General features: G+C 40.1%; 1 protein-coding gene across 14 annotated transcripts in view; it reads right to left on the bottom strand.

Moving 5' to 3' along the window:
• Positions 1–21,121, bottom strand: part of RAPGEF2 (Rap guanine nucleotide exchange factor 2) — a 382,443-nt gene that overhangs the window by 71,956 nt on the left and 289,366 nt on the right. For all 14 annotated transcript variants that reach the window (XM_019521725.1, XM_019521731.1, XM_019521717.1 and 11 more), the window contains one exon: positions 8,290–8,421. In XM_019521725.1, coding sequence (XP_019377270.1) covers positions 8,290–8,421 — 132 coding nt within the window. The remainder of the gene's footprint in view (positions 1–8,289; positions 8,422–21,121) is intronic.

Raw genomic sequence — 21,121 nt, 5'->3', positions numbered from 1 at the left:
TCTGCAGCCCTTGATTTAATGCCACAGCAGCTGCCAAGCCCTCCCTATCACAGTTTACAAGGAAATTCAAGCTTCTCATGAAAACATTCTCTCTCTGCAACTGTCTCCCAAGTCAGGGCTCAGTGCTCTAAAGAAGGGTCCATTTCAGAGTTTCTGGAAGTAAGCAGCACAGTCAAGTGCATTTTTATCATACTGTACTATATGGGACACAGGAACTATAATAGCTGTGATTCTCAAAATCTCCTTCATGTAAGCAACAGCGCTTATGCTAAAAAGAACTGGGGCAACTATCCAAAGAGGAGCAAGAAAAAAGTCATAAGCCTGTCAAAGAAAAAATGAGCATAATCTTCTGCTCTTTTAGGACTACGTATAGATGACATCAATTACTGCAGTACTGACATAAGCTCAACCTCTTTTGGCAGTATATGATACAGATGTGAAAACAGAACCAAGGTCAATATCTCATTTTTCAAGATACTTACTTTAGTAACCCCCAGAAATGGCACCCTTTTTAAGAGCAGAAGAAAGCCAGGCAGTTCAACAGATTATTACACAATTCTGTAGGAAACTACAATTCTGAATGTGTTGGCTCAGGTAAATTTGCCCATTACTAATTCCCTGGTTCTTTCTGGAAATCTTCATATTGTTATCATGTGTTATTTCCACAGAAAACAAAAAGGTCAAGTTTCTCAAAAAGCATCATGGCTCACATGGATATTAATATTTAAACTGAACTTGTATTCAAACACGCCGATAAATACAAGACTAAATACATGCGCTGTCATAACAGCAACAGGTTTCACCTCTCAAGCAAAAGTAACATAAAACATACAATGCTTCACAGCTCACTATCGATTCTTTTTGTTATCCTAAGACTGAATTTTGTTAAATGATTTTTTTGCCCAGCTTTCTAGCTTCATACCACCTGCAATTGTAGATACAACATACAATGGTAACAAAATGAGCTTCAATGTAATAAGTGCCTGAGTGGATTTAAGATAATTTTAAACCTATTTGGCAGAAAATGTTAAGCTTTTTTAAAAACAATAAGTATTTATCTGAAAGTAAGCATAAACGAGAGCCCTAGATTTGGAGATGCATACTAACTAAAACTCAGTGATTCCTAAATAATTTTTTAAAACAATTACCTTTTAAAGTAGTTTCACAACTTAAAGCTAGAGACACATGCTAAAAAGTTATCAAAGAACGAAAAGCAACATCAAAACCTGTGATGGCAGGTTTTCTGGAGCTGAATCCCGTCCATAGTTGAAATCATGGGTAGACAAACAAGCAGCAGCATGACAAAAAGCAGGGCTATCAGTCCTAATTTAATTATCTGTGATCACCATGAGCAAATAATTGACTCTGACTTTTGCAGCTAATGAAACCCTTAAGTTTAGATGTATAGGGTAAGTATTGCGCTTCCTGCAACTAGAACTCGAAGCTGCTCTATAAGGCAATAGCTCTCTCACAACCACAACAGGAATAACTCTGCTTTAGTCAACAGAGTTACTGTGCTCTATAAACCAGAGAAAAATATTTTTAAAATGGCCTTTTGACTTAATACTAGACTTTTTAAATTAGCCATATATGGTGTCAACATATTGCATATGAATGCTGTTAAAAGAAGTGGCACTTTTGACCAACATTTAATGATTATTGTCAGTTATCTGGAATGTAGCAATACTCAAAGTCATGTTGTCAAAAAAGTTGCCAGGCCCTTAGCAAAAGGCTAGCACATCCTAAACACCGTACAGTCTAATGCCATCACAAAGCTTAATAAAGATAACATGCATAAAAACGGGGCTTTCATACTGAGCCTGCTGACTGCATCCAGCCCACAAGGGTTAATGTGTGGCCCAGAGGCTCCAGCTACCAGTTCCCTCATTGCTTTGGCTGCTGTGATGGCAGCTGGGGTTCTCTGGAGTAGGACAGCACAGAGGGAGACCTGGTAAGTTAGGTACCTGAATGGCAACACCAACAGGGAGAAGGGGAGGCACTTGTGCTACCTGGTCAGTAGCAGCAGATTTTGGAAGGGGGAGGGAGGAGGAGGAAAGGGAGCCAGAAAATATCCTACATGGTGCTGGCAGCAGGGGGACTCAAGTTACTCAAGTAGCAGCAGCAAGGAGGAATTGCCCCCATGGTGGTGACAGCAGGGGGACTGCACACAGGCAGCAGAGGTCCCAGGCAGCCTGACACCAGTGACCCATGTGAGGCATGTGGCCCCCACCATGTGAAGTTGGACAGCCCTGCCATAAAACATTACAGTTTAACCATCCGCCTTCCAATATACTGTAAATGTGAAAAACTGTACCAGATAAGAGGATATTAGCTTTTAGATAAGTTAGAAGGTTGCTATAATCTATAATAACAAACGACAGTTACAAGCATGAAATCAATGTTTTTCCTTAATCTGAGCTTCCAAGACCAAGCAGTTTTTGAGGTGCATTAAAAAGGACCCATACACAACACTTTTCTGGAAGTGAAAAAACAAACAAACCGTCTTTCCAGTTTATTCAGTCAATATCATAGAGAGGTCTCTTCGCAATCATCTTCAGTATTATAAAGAGTGAAAGGGATGATTTAGGGGTGGTTTTTTTGTTTGTTTGTTTGTTTAACTGCTCTACTGATACCAAGACCATCTGGCATTATTTTCTGGGGGATAAAAGGGTTTCATATATGCAGTGTCCTTAGACCCCTGGAAAGGAGGGCTGTACCCAGGGCCTTGACAAGCAGGCAACCATTGCTGGAGTGTCTGCTCTCACAAATGAAAAAAGCAGCCTTTCCCCACCTGTAATTCTTAAGTCAATTGCTCCCACCATATGAATCACAGGAAAAGTTTGGGGTCAAGTCAAGTCGATGGCAAATTCCACTAACATAAAGGATTTCACCCCATGATTGTAAAGAAAAATAGGCCACAATCTGAACCACACAGGCCTTTCCATAGTGCATTGTGTAAGTTCTGTTTTGGTGAACAGCATGGCAGTATAAGACAGACTGGTTGGAAGGCTACAATTTCTAGGCTATCACTATCAATTTACTATGAAAAACATTACAAAGGATTTATGCAAATTGTAAATTAGAGGATGAATTTCTTTCTCCATCTATTTGCCAAGCATGGTCATTCATACTATCCAATACCCTAAACCTCTAGTCTAAGCTTTCACTATATTCAAGTATTATTTACACACACTTGTAATCATGTAATTTATAGTACAACAGAGGAGTAGGCACGTTTTAACTGTGTGCTTAACTTACAGATGGAATGTCCTCAGGATCTGAAACAATACAACTCAAAAACACTAGCCTAGCCTCCAGCTGTCTAATTGCCAAATTGGCTTTTTGAGTAGCACAACTAATCATTCACTGACATAAACTGCACATAAACACTAATTCTGAGGGTATGTCTGCATTGTAGACTTTAGTGTAATGCAGAGATACCCAAGCTAGCTGTAAAATAAGCTAGCTCAGGTTCTGGAAGTGGAATAGCTGCAGTAGCACAGAGCTCAGCTTGGTCTAATTTAACCAAAGTAGTACCAGAGTTAGAAGGGGCATCTTTACACTACACTGAAGTCTGCAGTCAGGACAACCCCAGACAGCATCAAAAGGTCAATCTGTTATTTTAACATCTGCAAGTAACAGTTTTAAATGGTACTTTTTATTAGTATGTTACAAAAACAAGGAGTGCACCAAGGTGCACACTGGTACATTGATTTAAATGATGTTAAGGCTTTTGTTCTACTGGAAAAATAACTTTTGAGGGGAAGACGGGTATGAAATGCAGCTCGTTTTCCTTTAAAAGTCACTAGAGCAAAACCACATCTTGAAAACTTCCAATGGGTATGTGTATCCTTAGAGGTTCCTGGAAAGGATGTCAGCAGTTTCCTTTACTGATCCAGAATATGTGGAGCAGACACCAGAGGGCATGTCAGGCTGACAAGAAGCCATGCAGTCTCATTACAGGATATAGCAAAGAAAGGCTGGCAAAGGAAAAGGCTAAAATAACAACTTCCATCACCTAAAAATGGGAAAAGGAATAAACATAGCACTCTCACCAATCCAATTCTCTTCACTGCCAAACTGGGCTCATCAGTTTGCAGTAGTTTAAATGATAGGTGTCCAAACAGGAAGCAGGTACTGTATGCAAGAAGGCCATTTTTCAAAGTAAAAAAGAGACAGGGTGGATATTATTGTATGTATGCGCTCATGTGTGCCAAAAACAATCACTTAATATCCAGCCTCCTTATCCTCTCCAAAGAGCAATATGAAATGACATGTCACTTTATAAACCTACATCCTAAACTCAAATATGAAAAAATAATATTAAACGGTCTTATTCAAAGGTACTTGAATGTTTTCTCTTCATCTGATAGGGTTGAAGAAAGGATTTCATATTTTATCTTGGCAAGTAATTCTTGTCCTAAATGAATTCATCTCTCACGTGCAGCACTCAACATACAAATTTAGTTACAACATTAATATTTAAACAGAAATATTCTCAGATCAATGCTGAAAGCATCTAAAGATTCAGCTTCATGATTAATTCAGAAATCAAAAAGGTCTCTGAATCTATTTTCATGGCAAACAGCTGTTCTTAAGGCCGCACCATGAAAAGCTTACTATACAGAAAACTCAGAGCCAACAGTTAACTGAGAAAATGATACACCATAAACTCAAATGTGTAAAGGGTTAGTTAATAATCTCCTTCAAAATTTAACAAGAGAAAAGCATGTATTGATTTCTATTACACATTTGAAACAGGTCACTTGAAGCCAATAATCTTTCTAATCAGTTCTCCCCATAATTACTTTGACCTAATGAACAGATCCATGCAACTAAAAGAAAATTTCCATTTTGTATGTGGGCATTAACCCCAAGTAACAAACTATTCTGATAATTTAATACCCAAGATTTGTCAAAGCCCAAGTTAACACAGATGCGTATTTTAGTTTTCAAAGTTTGTTTTTAAATAAAAAGAAACAGGAGAAGCTTAAGAGGAAAGGTACTTTAGACAGAGACCGCTTCTATTAATATCTCAGTGTTGACCATAACTATTCAGTCATTGATATGACCACAGAGAATTTCCAAAGACAAAAAAGTGCTAGCAATTTTCAAAACTTAATATGCATCTATTGCAGCAAGACACTGATTTATCTTGTGGTAAACAAAGATAAGAGATTAATGATGTAAAATGTCAGTTCACTCATAACATACACGCTGTTCTATAAGATATGAATAATTGTAGTTTTCAGGTTAGTGACAATAGTGACAATATTTACTTTAAGATACCCCAAAATGACAATGTACTCTCAACGAGTGGCTTTAAAGTTTAAATTTAAAAACTGGCTGCTTGCAGCCATTAAAAAAAAACGAAAACAAAAACAAAAAACCCCCACAACTTCACTTTACCAGAAGCAGCAGCACATTAGTTCAATCTGGCTCCGCAGTGTCTGTATAGATTGGGCACTTCAGCAGGGCTTTTTGGTGCTTTATCTAAAGCTGATTTAATCAGTTATTAGATAAAAGCGCTAAAACCCACCCATTAAAGCGCCCAATCCATACAGATGGTGAGTGAGCCGAGTCAAATTAACATGCTGCTGTTTTTGATAAAACATGTTTTTTTGTGTTTTGTTTTTTTATCATCTGCAAGCATGCACTGGACTCAGAGTGGGAGTGTACCTAGTTTAAGTAAAGTGCCGTTTCTGTATTTTGTTTTTTTAACATTTGTAATCACCCTGTATTGCTATGGACTATCATGTGCATATTTAAACTGGTTTCTTGAATAAGAAGTTTTTAAAACTTCCTCTATCCTGTGCAGTACATGTGAAGGTTTTTATGTGAAGGGTTTTGGTTATATATGTGGGAAGGAGTTCTTGGTTTTTTTGTTTTTGATTTCAGAAATCTAAACAAAGATAATCAGTATTATTTACAAAAAAGCGTCTTAAAAGTATTGATTGGGATTTTCAAAGTAGCCCAGTGCTAGAAGGCCTTCTGGTTCACCTCAAAGTCCTCGCTATGTTCTATATAATGGAGATTACATTTCTGTATACTAAACTTCATCATGTATGAATTCACTGGAAAATTAAACAATAACAGAGGCTATTCCTCTGTAGCTGCTTTGAATGTTGTAGTCTACAACATACATTATGGGGAGGAACATTAAAAAACAAAACAAAACAAAGTCTTGCTTTCTCTTTGGATAGGTTAAAACCAGTGACTTTTCCCAGGTAGACGCTTGTACCAGATCTTCTTAAAATCTCTCTGCAGTGTAGAAACTGACACTACTGCACATCATAACTGCCCCTTGCAACCACTTGTATTTGCATAATATCAATGAAATATAGGTCTGGAGGCTTGTTGCAAGGCTGCTGACCTATATTTCATTGATATTGCGCAAATATAGTTTCTAAAGCACTTCAGGAAAAAAACCCTATTTTTAAATCTATTTTAAATACTTTTTAAATGAATGAGTAACAGTAAGATGGTACACTTCCCCAAACACACACCATAAACCTAAATCCTAACTATTCCCTTAGGCCAGGACTACATCAGAGTTTTGCTGGCAGTTCTTTGCATAACTATGTCCTAAATCTTTCAGACTTCTAAAATTTGAAACCTTCTGATCTTACATTTAAGCATGCTGATGGTGATGATATAACTCTTGTAGGTTTTTCAGCTGTAGAACAAAAGACTATACAAAGAGGTAAGCACTCATTTGAGGAAACCAAGGCAAAGGGAAGTGAAGTAGCTTACTCAAGGGCATCAAAATGGCCATAAAAAGAGCCCAGATCTCCCAAGTTCCACACAGCCTCTTATGATGAAACATCAAATCAACACTTTCCTTCAACACTACCAATTACAAATAGAGTCAACTGAAAGTGATACAGAAGAGCTTTGTAACACAGTCCTTTTCTCTAGATTTCTGTCAAGTGGTTTTGAGAGTGACAAGCATTAAGTAATGCTCTCATTGAACAAGTGGGACTTGTGGGACAAGTATATCACGCTGTAACAAGTGGGTGTCCTAGGGCTGTTCTCAATGTAAGCCCGCCCACTTGCTTCTGGGCAAACCACCCGCCCACCTCGCCTGACATGCCTTGATGTAAACGATTACCAGATGTTAATCAGGTGGGAGGCTGCCCTTTACCTGCCCTGGTGACAAGGCAAGGGCCTATGTACACAATTCCAACCTTCCCTTATGTCCCATGTCTCACAGATGTTTCATGGCCTAACACCTGGCCTTATCACAATTCAATATACACATGCTCAGGGCCCCCAGGTGCCACACTGGGCCCCAAGCTCCATCTCTGGGCTTACTAGCTCCATCTCCATGCTCTGAGCCCTGTCCCCAGGCTCCAAGCCCCTCTCTTGGCCCCAGGTCCCCTCACATTAGGCTCCAAGCCCCTCACTATGAGACTAGGACTCCAAGCTCCATCCCCCCTGGAGCCTACCTCCCAGCTCCCTAATGCAGCCTCAGACTCCACTGAGAGTCTGGGCACTGCCACTGGTCCCTCCTCCTGCTGACCTCAGCTCTGCCTCAGTACTCGCAGCGAGCCTGGGCTCCCTCTGCGATGACCAACTACCCACCAGGGATGTGGGGTCTGCGGTTAGAAGGTGCCCCATACTCACCTTTCACCGGGGAGGTAACTGGCCTGGTATTTTTGAGGCATTCCCCCACCACAGGGAGTCCCACCAGCCCACTATTCCCAGCAGGGTACAGTTTTCTGTTGTACCCAGGACAAGGAACCTCCTGCTGTCCCTAGTAGCTCCTCCCTTACCTCCGAGTTGTACTGAGCAGTAGCTCAGCCAGTGATGTCTCTCCGGGTTCCTGGCAGCACACTGCTGCCCCAGCTGTTCAGGGCCCATCCCTTATATATAATAGCTGGGCCCTGTTCCCCAATCAGGCAGCACTGCCTAACTGGGATACCAGCCAGCTGTGGGCTGCCTGGTTGCTGCCCATGCCTCAGAGTAACAGAGCACAGGGTGCCTTGTTACACAGGCTCGTTAGATTACTAAGTGCTAGTTTAACAAGCAAGCAGTAGATTAGTAAGTAATGGATAAAGAGTTCAAATTGCTGCATTTTCAAACAAAAGCAATGTTTTCTTGAAATGTATTGGTATTTGTGCTGTTCTACTGGATGGATGTTGAGAAAAAAAGAAAAAGTGTGCATTCAGTACCTGGCACAAATTAACTTACAGTTCATACAATTGCTTTTATGGGTTGTCATTTTGGATTTCAGAAATATTTATAGGGAGCAAACTGAAGAATCAGTAGGGTAGAAAACAATCCTACCTGGTAGATATCAGAAAGGCTGCTGCTTCCCGAATCACTAGTGATGCTACATCCTGAATGACTAGATGAAACGTGGGTCACCTGTGGGTGGAGACTGTCAGTAAGGTGCAGTTTTGTGAAATCTGCAGGAAGCTATAGACGGAGTAGAAAAAGCATCATTACAATTTGAATCAGGTATACCACACAACACACATTTCAATTGTTAATGCCGCACTTTAATCCCTGACAATAATACAAGCCCTACAAAATGTATTAGGAAGCCCTAGGGGTTTGAGGATGCAGCTTACAAGCTTAGGTTTTGTTTTTTAAACAAAATAATCATAAATGCTGAAAGACTCTTGTTCCAGATGTAACATGAGAAACAATAAATATACTTCAGAGCACTGATATCCATAATGCACTTTAATTCTATTGCTCTGTTTAGATATGACTAAAGTATATAAGAATCTTTTGCTTATGGTAATTTTAAATCGGAAGGGTTTCTCATTGAATGGGATACTGTACTCCATAGCATTCAATAGTATAAATTCACAAACAGGACGTCTTTTTTCTACCCAAAATCAGTATTTTGGAGTGCATGTATTACATGGAGACACCATTTTTTTGCTCAGGACAGAAACACCCTGATTTGATTCCTGCTCCACAATGTAGTTGAGAGTCAATGACCCATGAGTGGGTGACTAAGTTAATGGTCCATTGCTCTTTGCTTCACATTATGTTAATCATCTCTCCTTTTTAATGGTCATTCCACTAATCAACCTAACCTTTCTTGGAGTAATTTTGCTGTCTGCTAGGGCTTCTGATCTCTTCCACTCTATTCTATTCTGGTCTCTTCTATTTCACAGCTTTTTAGCTATTTTCAAGATCATAGGTTCATCCAAGGAGACCAGTCTTCAGCAGTAGCTAAGGTTTTAGTTAATCAGGAAAAGCAGTGTGAGTCAGCTGAAGATTAGGCTCTGTCTCTGCTCCCTGCAGCTGTAACTCTGGGGGTGGGGGAGAGGATTCTTCATAATGCCTTTGAAAAACAAGGTGCATATTATATTTCTGGGTGTGTAACATGTGAGAAAACATGGTATCCGACCAAAGCCCTAGCATAAAAAGGTATCTAGAATTTTAGAATTTATACATTTTGTTATTATTTATTCAGTGCAGTTTAATTGACACTTTGTAAATATATACAGACAATTTATTAGGAGGATAACAGATAATTAAAGTATAATAGTGTCTATCAAACCCAGGACACATTTTTATTTAAGTGTTAATATTATGGAGGTATTACAGTACTTCTATATTTAAGTTAAAACTGCAGTTAGGAATGGATTAAAAATGTCTTACGCACCGTAAACCAGTTTCTGATTTAGTTTCTATATTTTGAATTCTACCTCTTAGAGGACTACTGAATTTGGCATTTTTTTTTGGAATATTTACTGACTTTTGCTAAGGGATATTGAAGATGGATTCGAGAAAGGGATAACAGGTGCTGTGCTTGTAGACCTACAACCTAAACCTATCAGTGACATGTGGCAGTCAACCACTGAAACCTACTTGCTGAAGTCTACAATATGATGCATGACTACCACCTAGTGTAGATAATCCAATTTATTTTGAAGAATAGATGTTTTACATAGAATTGTGCAAGAAATGGAGCCACTGCAGATGACAATGAAATAGCCTCCCAAAGGATAGCATGCTAGCACTGACACTTTTTAACATATATACCAATATGAGGAGCTTCATATATGCTGATGATCAATGCATCATGTCACAAATGAAGGACTTTATCACTGTTGAGAATAGAGTGAAATGCACACTGAGCAAACTTTCAGATTACTACAATAAGAACCAGCCATGCCAACCCAACCAAGACACAGGTCACAGCTTTTCACCTATACCATAGAGAAGCCAAGAGGAAATTAAATATCAGTTGGGATGCAATCCCACTCACTAATCAACCAAATCCTGTATATTTGGGAGTTACACTAGACTGAACATTTACCTTTAAAGACTAAAGGGGAAAGTCAGTGTCTACAACAACATACATTGCAAATTGGTCACCTCAAAGCGAGGAGCAAACTCAGCTACAGTATGAACCACTACTATTGCCTTGTGTTACTCCACTGCAGAGTGCACATGTCCTTATGGGAAAGATCAGTTCATGCCGAGAAACTAGACCCAGTTCTAAATGACAGCTGTTGTGAAGTAACAGGATGTCTAAAGTCAACACCAAAGGATAGCCTGTACTTACTGGATGGCATTACATTACCTAATATCAGAAGAAAGATAGCAAGCCAAAAAGAAAGATCACAGCAGATGGAAGACCCCAGGTGGAAATTCCCCTTTATGGTCACAAAGTAACTAAATGGCTTAAAATGCAAAAGAGTGATGTGATCAGTGTTACGCCGCTGCACACGACGACTGACAGGGCATGACCAAAGTTATATAAAGAAAGATTACGAGCAGTAAGGTGCTCTGAAATGGAACTGGAACCCCAAGAAGGTTTTTCAAGAAGGACAGATCTGGATTGGCCAACATGGTGATGCCTGAATTGCCTGCTCATGCAAACTGGAAGATCAGAAATAAAACATGATCAAATGGGGCTACTCTAATGACATGAATATAGACAAGTGTGGAGAAATGCAACACTATGGGGCGCATATTCATTTGCCAACTCCGTGGTGAGACCTGTATCAAGGAGGACCTTGCTACAGCAACAGAAATAGCCATTGCTTGTGCATGATTGTGGAAAAACATCTAGTGTATGACAAGGTCATGAGAAGCAGCAGTTAAGGCATTAGTATTTAAATCTTACTACTTTTATTTATTTCAGTTTAACTAAACAATCACAGTTCCATAAACTTCAAATTTTTCAAACACGTGTCCTCATGTAATTTGCATAATGGCTGCTTTTGACTTTTAAATGTTAATCATGTTTCTCTAAGTTATTTTGTTGGGAAAAGGGGATTGTTGGATCTGATGGGTTCTATCAGCTAATCTTTAAGAAACTTAGAACAGTAATTTTAGTAAGGTTCCTTATTAAGTATTACTATTTTGAACGATACCAAGATTAGCAGACAGGACCCCTCAGATGTAGCAGCTACCTTTATTTTAAACAAAATCATATACAGCACTTTATACAATGTAATTTCTAGAAGCCAAACAAAACCTGGACAAAGGAGAAGAGGGGGATATCATATTTTTGGACTTCAAGAAAGCCTTTGACCTGGTGTCCCCCGATGTCCTCATGGAAAAATAGAAGAATTTAAGTCTAGACAATTTCATGGTCTGATGGCTGGGGAACTACCTCTGTGGACAGACCCCGAGTGATAGTTGATGGAACTGAATCCATCCATTTCACAGTTAGGGCGGCTAGGAGCTGGAACCAACTTCCAAGGGAAGTGGTGCTGGCCCCTACCCTGGGGGTCTTTAAGAAGAGGCTGGATGCCTACCTGGCTGGACTCATTTGAGTCCCGTTTCTCTTTTTGGGGTTTTTATCGCTGTTCTCCCGCCCTGGCGGGGGGTCGGGCTAGAAGATCTACTAGGTCCCTTCCGACCCTTAATCTGTGAATCTGTGAATCAACCTGGCACACTGTAACCAGTGGTGTCCCCCAAGCCTCTGTTCTCGGACCTTTACTCTTCAATTCTATTCTAATATTATAAAAGCCTAAGTCTGTTTGTCTGTAATGCTTTATTCACACACTGACTGGCTGGCGGAAACAGCCAATCAGAATGCTCCAAATATGGGGGAGTGCTGCCATGATTCCAAAGCCACACCAAGGGCTGGACAGAGGGCAGGGGAGGTGCTGGCCTCAGCTCCCCCACCCCACTCCCTGCAAGAGGCAGAACAGCGGCAGCATGGGGCATTAGGTGTCGGGACTCTATCCCAGTCCCCTCCCCTCAGTCCCTCCCCCCATCATTCTTGATGGGAAATCTGCTAGTATACATATAAAAGCCTTTGTCTGCTGCTGTAATGATTTATTTGTCTCAGCAGCCAATCAGAGTGCTCCAACAGCATGGAAGACTGTTGCCAAAATGGCAGAGAGAGGGGACCAGGAAGCGGCAGTGGTGGTGGGGAATGGGGCTGGAGTGGCGGCTGGTGGGGGGAATGGAACTAGCTCCTCCACGGTGGGAGGGAGCAAGGTTGGATCCGCTGCAGTGGGGGGCGGGGAGAGAGGCCTTGGCCCCAGAGCAGCGGGGAGCAAACAGCCCCAGCTCCAGCCCCAAAGTGGCCTGGCCCCCAAGTGGGGAGGATGCAGGGGACGGGCCCAGCCCCAGGCCAAAAGCAGCGGGGTGGGGGTGAATGCGTACCTCTGTCTCCATCTGCCCCACCACCTGAGGACAGAAGGGGTTGGGAGGCCAGGTCAGTGTAGCTGGTCTGCACCCCCTGCTCCATCTAGGAGGCAGCAGCAGCAGCAGTGCAAGGACGGGGCGGGGAATGAGGTTGAGTCCGCCATGGTGGGGGGGGGGCAGAGTGGAGGGAGTGGGCCCAGCCTCAGAGCAGGAGAAAGCAGCTGAAGTGGCGGGGGCAAGGGTGGGGAGAGCAGGCCTGGCTCCAAAGTGGGGGGGCTGCAGTGGTGTGGAATGGGTTCAGGCCCACCACAGAGAAAGGTAAGGGGGAAGTGGGGGTGCAGGGCCAAATGCTGTGTTCACTTCCCACTGGCCCCTCCCCCCTGTCATTTTTTGACGGATAATTTGCTACTGTGTTTATAAATGATCTGGACTTGGATGTTACAAGTGGACTGGTTATATTTGCTGATGACACCAAACTATGGGGAAGCGTGGTCACCCTAGAGGATAGGCTGGCAATCCAGGCTGACCCCAACAGGCTTGCAAGCTGTGTGGATCAAAACCTGATGGCATTCAATGCCAAGAAATGCAAGGTGCTCCACCTTGGGAGAAAGAATCCACACCACACTTATAGGCTTGGCAGTGCTACACTACCTAGCACCAAATCTGAAAGAGACTTGGGGGTCATGATTGACTACAAGATGAACATAATCCACCAATGCAACACCACAGCCAGCAAAGCAAACAAAACTCTGACCTGCATCTTCCGATGCATCTCTAACAAGACCCAGGAAGTCATCTTCCCACTTTACTCAGCCTTGGTGAGACGACAGCTGGAATACTGTGTCCAGTTCTGGGCTCTGCAATTCAGAAAGGATGTGGAAAAGCTTGAGAGAATCCAGAGGTGAGCCTCGTGAATGATCAGAGGATAAGAGAACAGGCCTTATGAGGAGAGGCTGGGAGACATGGGACTCTTCAGCCTGGAAAAGCGTAGGCTCAGGGGTGACTTGGTGGCAGCCTATAAGTTTATAAGGGGTGTGCAACAGGAACTGGGAGAACATTTGTTCACCAGGGCACCCCATGGGAAGACTAGGTCCAATAGTTACAAACTCTCAGAATACTGTTTTAGGCTGGACATAAGGAAAAACTTCTTTACTGTCCAAGTCCCCAGGGCCTAGAATAGACTCCCCCCAGAGATGGTGCAGGCACATACTCTAGATTCTTTTAAGAAACACTTGGATGCCTATCTTACTAGGATCATTTGACCCCTGCTAAATGCCTGCCCCTTGGGCAGGGGGCTGGACCCAACAATCTTGCGAGGTCCCTTCTAGCCCTAATGGCTATGAAATCTACGACCTATAACAGCTGTTATACTACAGTATGGATCTACGAAATAAATATGGAGTTAAGTTGTTGTTAGTTATTATAATATTCCACAGTCCATTTGAAGAAACTGAATCTGATAAGTTTTCCTAACAGAGGTGACTCCATTCATCTTTTCATTTGCTTCCTACAGCTTGCATTGGTATGATTCGTCACCTGCCAAACTTCATTCAAGGACTTGCTGGGAATATACACATGCCATGTAACTAAACATAGGCTCATGCTAAGCGCTGCAATTGCATTCCTAGTTTGTAGGGATTAAATGCTGAATTTAAAATAGCATCACTATTACTCAGTGGTAACAGATCTGCAATCAATTAAAAATTCTTATTGACCTTTATATGCCAAAGACAGTTTAAAACAGAAACTCAGATCTCAGCATTGCAAAGGTTCCATACAGCTCACAATGCCAGATTTGATCTTAACATATATGAAAGGCAATTAACAAAATTAATGTTCTAACATGTAGAAAAGATTAGATATTATATTCAGACATCTACTTGTTTACAACATCTACTTGTATGCCAAAATATACATAAACCTATACTGATTTCACAACTTCTTTTTCCAATCTGTGGACACAGATCAGCAAAAATCTAAGGACTAGTAAAGTTCAGTCCCCCTATTTCCTTTTCTAAACATGATCCAAGGCTCTCTCACCAAGCTAGGCAAATTTCTGTCAGAATTACCAGTAACCATATGTACGCTGGTAACCAATAGAAAAGGTTTGGTTCACTCCTTTGATCATAACTAGATACAAATATAAAAATAAGAAAGTCCAAGGCTACTTTTGGCGTAGCCACGAAAAGGAAATCAGAGAAAAAAATCCTAACTACACAGTTTAATACATACCAACCCAATCTGAGCCAGAGCCAACTAGCCATGTTCTTTTTTTCATAGTGCTTTTAAATACCTCTGGGTTACTAATTACATAATTCCTTTCATAAGCATCATTATAATTCTCTTTACATCTTAATGTTAATCAATGCAATCCAGGACAAGTTCTATCAGTTTTTGTAACATTTTTGTGATCATATACATTTAGTACTAAATAAAGGGTATAATCGTTTTGTTTAAAATGTTTTATATAAACAAGCAGTATTTGGCTTCAGTGAATTTATCATCAAAAGATGTATGCAAAAACCCAGTATGATTGATAAAATATAGATAATAACCTACCTGAATTCTAGTAGCTTATCCTGCTACCTAGGCCTACACTCCACCATTCTGGCAGTTCTAAACAAGAATACAAGCAAGTTCTCCACACAGTTAGAGTATGGTTGTACTAAGGGATATTTTTAGAGAAAACAATCTGAATCACACCATCTGAACAAAGTAATCCTTCACTCTAACTTGTAAAAAAGTCCAATAAAATTAACTTTGTAAAAAGTAATAAATCTACAAAATGTGTCTATAGAACAACAACAAAACCTTTGGCAATGGTTATACTAAAATCAGTTCACAGCGATTTATTTTCAAGTTCCACACACATGAAAGCAGTTCAAAAATTCCAAGTCACATTTTCCTTTAGATTATATCTGTATTTTCCAATTGAAAGTGAACACACACTGTGCATGTTTCTGATCATATAAATAATGCCCCCTGACTATACAAGAGTTCCAAGTTGTATTATCGTGACTTTTCAAGGTCGTGATGTAATTTTCCAGAGTATAAAGGTCCTAAATGGTTCTGATCATGTTTAAACGTCTAACAGCAACAAACGAATACAGCAGCAACATACTAATTCCAAACACAAACACTGTTCAGATCTATCTTTGAGTAAATAAGTTTAGGATATTAAACTTCCCATTTAAAAAACTAAAGGGCTGAAAAATGGCTCTGTAGCCAAACCCATGTTGTGCAATTTACACAGCAAAATGGTAATTTCTTGGAGACCAGCAGCAAGTCTGTTATTTTCAGGCATAGTGCAGGCAGCATGCCCACAAACAACCCTTGCTCCTCTTTCAATTCAAATAAAATTGAACTATTCAAGCAGGCAAAAGTTTTTGCTCAAGTTGTAGGAGAACTGGCATTTGATGTCGCATGCCCAGCACCACACCTGCCTTAAATTTAATAAATTAAAGAAAGAAGCTGGAGGGAGGGGGAGTACAACAAAACCCAAATACATGAAACATTTTTATTGTACATGAATGTATTTATTGTGTGTGTTCTGATAATGACCCAGCTAGGAATTTATAAAATAATCTATAATTTTAAAAAAGTTAAAGAGGAACAGTTTAAAAAGAAATATCAAAGTTACTTGGGCCATAGGGATGAGTGGCATTAAGCATTTTTAAATGAATAGTATGAAGTTACAGGTTACACCAAGACAGAACAAGGTTGTCTAGCACTGTTGTGGTGTCAGAATATGAATTCTGGTATGCAGCAGGCTGGACAGCATGGTTATAAAACATGTTAGGAAACAGTATTAGAGCCTAAGGTGTAAAAATGGTCAGGGAAACTGAATCTCAGCAGTAGGAAAACATATGGCAATTAGCTTTGTTTACCACTCAATTACTTTCATAGATAATATTCAGCCCAGGGTTGTATTTTCTGTTATCATGAATTCTGAAATAAGTAATGCAAGGCCGCATACTATTCAGTTCTCTATGTAAAGGAGTTTTAGCGTACCATGGCTAAAAACAGACATCAGATTTCTCCTGGGATGCAGCCTTCTATTCTGGGATCCTAAAAAAATGCTAGCCCACTGTCCGATTTTAAATACCTGTGAAGTACAGAGATAACACTTTTTCCCCAGGACAACTGGGGCTAATTTGAATTGATTGCCATTCAAGCTGTGTGATTAAACAGACTGTCCTGCACCTGTTTTGATGCAAGTCGAAACTTGAAACAAATCAGACCTGCAATGAATGAACCCAATATCTGTTTTTAGCCCATGTGTCCAGTGTAGCGTAGTTACAATAAAGGCTCTCTCATAATAATTTTAGCCAAGTGCAGCCTACATGTAACAAAACACCACTGTCCTCTAAATCATGTCTCTGATGAAGTCTGGGAGCAGACTGCTTTTCTTCTTTAAGAAGTTACAATGTGAGCAGAGTGCCAAGGTTAATGTCTCAAAATAAGGAGTCATTTCAATGAAATACAGAAAAAAAAAATACACTTTAATTTTAAAAAATGCTTTCATCTGCCAAAATATTTTTGTCCCATTGGAAAAAATAAGTATCTGACAAAATCCAAGGGCAACAAAAAAGTCAGCGCCTTAAAGGAGGCAAGTAATTGTGGTGCTTCAGATGCAGTCTATTTCTTCCCTCAAATGTTCATAAAGTTTACAGGTAATCTGTTTTTGGCACAAATGTACTTATTGGAATAGCAGGAAAAGCAAGAAATAGGAAAGCTATGTATGCCAAAACACATGGCAAAACGCCGAGCACGGGAGTATAGAAAAAATGACAAAGTTCATACTTACCAAAGATGAACTCATGAAAATATGCTCATTAACTCAGGGGAAAATTAGGAAGTCTAAATATAATTTCACAAAGACATATACTTGTTCTTTTGAACAAAAAGAACATAACTTTCATACCAAATGCAGCATACTCCCAGTTTCAAATAACTCTCCAAGAAATTGTATTTCTTTATAAAAACTATGAAACAAAATAGTATTTTTTCTTTACCAATAGTTACACAGAATGGTCTTCAAGACAAAAAACCCCAAATCTCAGTTGTGAAACAACATTTGATACCTTTAAGCATCACCGCAACCTCAATAACCATTCTACCCTTAAAGCAACATTTTATTATGACCTCCCTCAAAGTGAGTCACTATTTATCCATGTACGAAGTCAACAACAACAACTCCGCCCTGGGCGCATCTATATGAGAGGCTTATAATGCACAGTAGCCTAATAACACTGTGCAGAAGCTTGCCAGGCAAAAACTGTGCTAATACACTACTGTGCAGTAGTATTAGGCTACTGTTCAGCACATGTCACTAAATGCTGTGCGCTGGTGCTGCTGCAGCGCCAGCATGCTGCACTGCACATTGCTTTTCAGCCTCTTGAAGGCTCAGATCAAGTACTTCATTAAGCAAGTACTAAGTGAAATGTGCAGTAACTAGTGTGCATTAATGAATGTGGAGATGCACCCCTACTAGACAGTCCTCCTGGTTTAAAAAGCAGTGTGATCCTTACCCTCATCTGTAATGTGTCTAGTCTGTGCAATAAGAACGTTTCCAAGCTGCATTCTACAATTATGTTGGCTTCAACTTGAGCTTCTTCCCCACGGTAAGATCCCTAATTAATTCACTATGACATCTGCCAAAAAGGTGTTCAGGAAGGGCTCCTGCAGCATGGTTTTTTAAATGCCAAGTTTTCAAATAAAATTCATAGATGATGAATAACCATAATACTGGTACTGACTGGAAAAGACAAAGAGGACTGTAAATTACATAATTTTGCAATATGATACAGGAGTAAGAATTCTGCGCTATTTAAATAATCCCTCTCTGCATGTCCCTGGCACAACCTGAAACATCACATTGTATTCATCTCTGAGTCACCTCACTAAGAAGAATTTTTAAATAGGTCAAATAAGGAAGATGCATAGAAAACAAAAAGAACCTATAAGCTGAGAAACTGATTTTTCTTATAACAGTTAATCCATACACACTAATGCTTTTGGAGATACATAAATGTTGTAAACTAAAGAATGGGTAGGAAATTCAAAGTAACTTTTAAGAAAAATATCCAGACAATGAGGTATCTACTAGGATGTAGATGTACCTACATTTGGCAAAATGGTCGAAGCTCTCATTTTTAATAGCGTTTCTTATTTTAATGTGCTTCATGGTATTAACTGCTTTTCTTCTGGATACAGCTTTTAAGAGTTAAAGTGATTTTGCAGAAGAATCTGCTTTCATGTTTTTTTTTAAAAAAAGAAGCTAGGTTCAAATCCAGGACTTTTTTCTCCCTGGCATCTTGCAATTTTGGGTTCTGACAGCAATATTGGAATAAGATAAACTGGACAATGTAAAAATCAACTTTGCATGACTGAATAGGTAATGGAGCAAAAAACAAGACAGGAAAGAACTTTTCCATCAGTAACAACCATTCATGAACCTAGAATAGTGTACGCATACGACATCCACCAATGAGGTGTGAAAGTATGATCACAGAGAAATATTTTTCATGGTACTTGCAACCAGCTATGCTTCACTGGCCTATTCATTCAGACTAGGCAACGAGTTTCACAAAAATGTTGACATGATACCATGCTAGTAGACAGAAAATTTTAAAAATGCTCAATTTTCAGAAAGAATGAGCTAGAAAAACCAAAGAAGGTAGTGCATTTCAAAAACCTAAATTCAGCACGCACTCACTTAACGTTTTCTTTCTACAATATAACCTCATAAATCCAGCACTCAAAATTCTGGAATACTCAAACTAGCACTGCAGGCAGGTGGCATCGACTGCTCCCGGGGCTGCAGCAGGTAGCTAAGCTGAGGGAACCTGCTGCTACGTGCACTCTGGGAGGGCTGTGGGAGGGGTGTACCGGGCTCTTCCTGGGAGATGCATGCCCCCAGATCTGTGCGCCATATGGAGAGCCACCATCTAACCTGACCACAGCACGGCCCAGCCCACTGCTGGGAACAGCTTGGTGCCACCCTGGCCCCAGCCCACAGTGGCAACCTGCTCTCGCCTCACGCACAAATCTGGGGGCACATGCTCTCCATGCCCTCCCAGGGTGCATGCAGTAGTGGAAGTTGCCCTCCCCCCTCCTCTGTGCCCCACAGATGAACCACTCATGGCTCCGTCCCGCACTCCGCCCCGGCTGTTCAGTGCCTGCCCTGCCACTCCCTCCCTCACTGCAGGAATCTCCATCTGCCCCCCGCCCCTTTCCCCACAACAGACTTACCAGCCAGATGCTGCTCTTTAAGTTTCCCAGCTGCATAATCAGCAATTGGATCAGTATCGGCCAATATGGCTCATTAAAAATAGCCATCTGTATCTTCTCCCCAAAAATCTGAGGGAACTCTAAGTGGGTGCAGGGTGTGGGGGTGCAGCTCTTACTGCTACATGCACCGTGGGAGGGCTGTGGGATGGGGGGGGTGCACATTATATATATTAAATATATAATGTGTAACATATATTAAACACACACAAATGATGGGGAGTACAGTACAAGAGACTGCTCAAGATGTAATTCAGAGTTCAGCTCCCTGAAACTACATTATTACAATGATAACATTTAAGGTCTGTATCAATGGCAAATATGAAAAATACAAAATGGAGAAAGATGAAATAATCAAATCAAGTACAGGACTCCAAGAAAACAAATCTGAATAGAAAACCAGAAAAATTCAAATTAGATAAACATCCCACATTTCCCTTACCATTTTGGATCACACACAAATATTTCAGGAACATTTTCTATTTAGGCTACTCAGTACTTCACTGGTGAAAACACTTTATAAAACTTGCAAAGCCAGTAAAGTAGATCAGTTGACTTGAAAAACTATGAAACTAAAGATGAAATGTTCCATTGCCAATGGACAGCCATATGGATAATTATGGTCACTACTGAAATAGGTCATCTAAGTTCTGCAAAGACACACACACACACAAAAATAAAACAAACCTATTGTGTTTTGTAGATTAGAGTACAGATTGTGAAATGTCAAAACAAGAAAAGAACATGTACATCCCTTGACATTCATTCTTCAGATTCAACTATATACTAAATTTAATATATACTCAGTACTATCTTCAACTTATATGTAGAATAGTTAATGTGTATATCCTTAAAAGAATAAAGTTGAGGGGGGAAAGTACAACCATAAACATTTTTTGTACATGATTTCTTTGATCCATCTGGGTCACTACTTAAAACATCAAGATTATACATCAGAGAAATATATGCCCTATCACTAGGAGCATATGTTGTTGTAAAAAACCAAAGTGAAATACAGGTTCCTATCTGAAGAAATTCATTTTTTACAAGGTGACACAATGTTCAAATAGGGAGAATTATCATACTTAGATTCCTTTACTACTGAAAAAGTGAAGAAAAAGAAAAAGATGACGTAGGACATACTGTTGTTTTCATTATTTATACATAGCAGTACTAATTAATCAAAATTATGATCCCACTTTATATAGATGTGGCAGGAATACAGCCATATAAATAAAACTTGTTTATAAATATT

The sequence above is a fragment of the Gavialis gangeticus genome, unplaced genomic scaffold (assembly GCF_001723915.1).
Source record: "Gavialis gangeticus isolate Ggan-Ray unplaced genomic scaffold, GavGan_comp1, whole genome shotgun sequence".
Taxonomy (NCBI): Eukaryota; Metazoa; Chordata; order Crocodylia; family Gavialidae; genus Gavialis; species Gavialis gangeticus.
The sequence above is the reverse complement of the archived record's forward strand: the minus strand, read 5'-3'. Positions and strand labels throughout refer to the sequence as shown.